The 774-nt window shown below is 64.7% G+C and overlaps 1 protein-coding gene across 1 annotated transcript; it reads right to left on the reverse strand.

Moving 5' to 3' along the window:
• Positions 1 to 3: 3 nt before the first annotated feature.
• Positions 4 to 768, reverse strand: LOC121918739 (cyclin-dependent kinase inhibitor 1B-like; the record flags this gene model as incomplete). Its single annotated transcript, XM_042444740.1, has 1 exon — positions 4 to 768. A coding segment is annotated over exon 1 (366 nt), but the record flags the coding sequence as incomplete, so codon positions are not given.
• Between the last annotated feature and the right edge of the window lie 6 nt (positions 769 to 774).

The raw sequence follows: 774 nt of genomic DNA on the forward strand, positions 1-774 counted from the left end.
GACCGAGTCCTCTTCCTCCTCCTCTCCTCCTGGGGGTCCGGAGCCTCCCTGGGTCCCTGGCCGGAGCCTGGGGGGCCGGCTGTAGAAGTCGGGCAGGGCCTGGCTGCCGAGGGCTTGCCACTGGTATCTCCCTCGGAGGGGCCGGTGGCGCTGGAAGTCGAAGTTCCACCGGGCCCGGCTGGCCTCCTCTTGCTCCCGCCGGTGCCTCCGCAGCTCCCGGGCCAGCTCCCGGTGGTCGACGGGGCCGAAGAGGCTGCGGCAGCAGGCCGAGGGCTTCGGGGGGGAAGACTCCGCCGACGACGACGACTGGCGGGTTTCCATCCGCTCCAGACTGGGGCTCCCCGACGAGAGGCGCACCTTCGACATCATCCCCGCCGCCACCGCCACCGCGGTCCTAAGGGAGGCCGGCCGGGGTCGCCCTCGGCCCCGACGACGGGGAAGGGAAATGCCCAGGAAAACGACGACGAGGAGGAGGAGGAAAAGCCGCCCCGCTCCCGCCCGCCGCCGCTACTTCTTGCATAAGACGGGGAAAGACAGGAAAGAAGGAAGAAAGAAAGAGAAAGAAGGAAGGAGAAAGAGAGAAAGAAAGGGTTGAGGGTCCTCTCACCGAGCAGCAAAGGGGGGCAAGGAAGGAGGGGAAAACAAGGAGGACGGAAAGATTGCAGAAGAGGCGCCTTCCGACCCAAAATGACCCGAAAAAAAGCAAAGGCTGCTCCCTCTTCTTCTCCTCCTCCTCCTCTTTCTCTTTCTCCTTCTTTTTTCTCTGTCGGGATC

The sequence above is a fragment of the Sceloporus undulatus genome, unplaced genomic scaffold (genome assembly GCF_019175285.1).
Source record: "Sceloporus undulatus isolate JIND9_A2432 ecotype Alabama unplaced genomic scaffold, SceUnd_v1.1 scaffold_29421, whole genome shotgun sequence".
Classification (NCBI taxonomy): Eukaryota; Metazoa; Chordata; class Lepidosauria; order Squamata; family Phrynosomatidae; genus Sceloporus; species Sceloporus undulatus.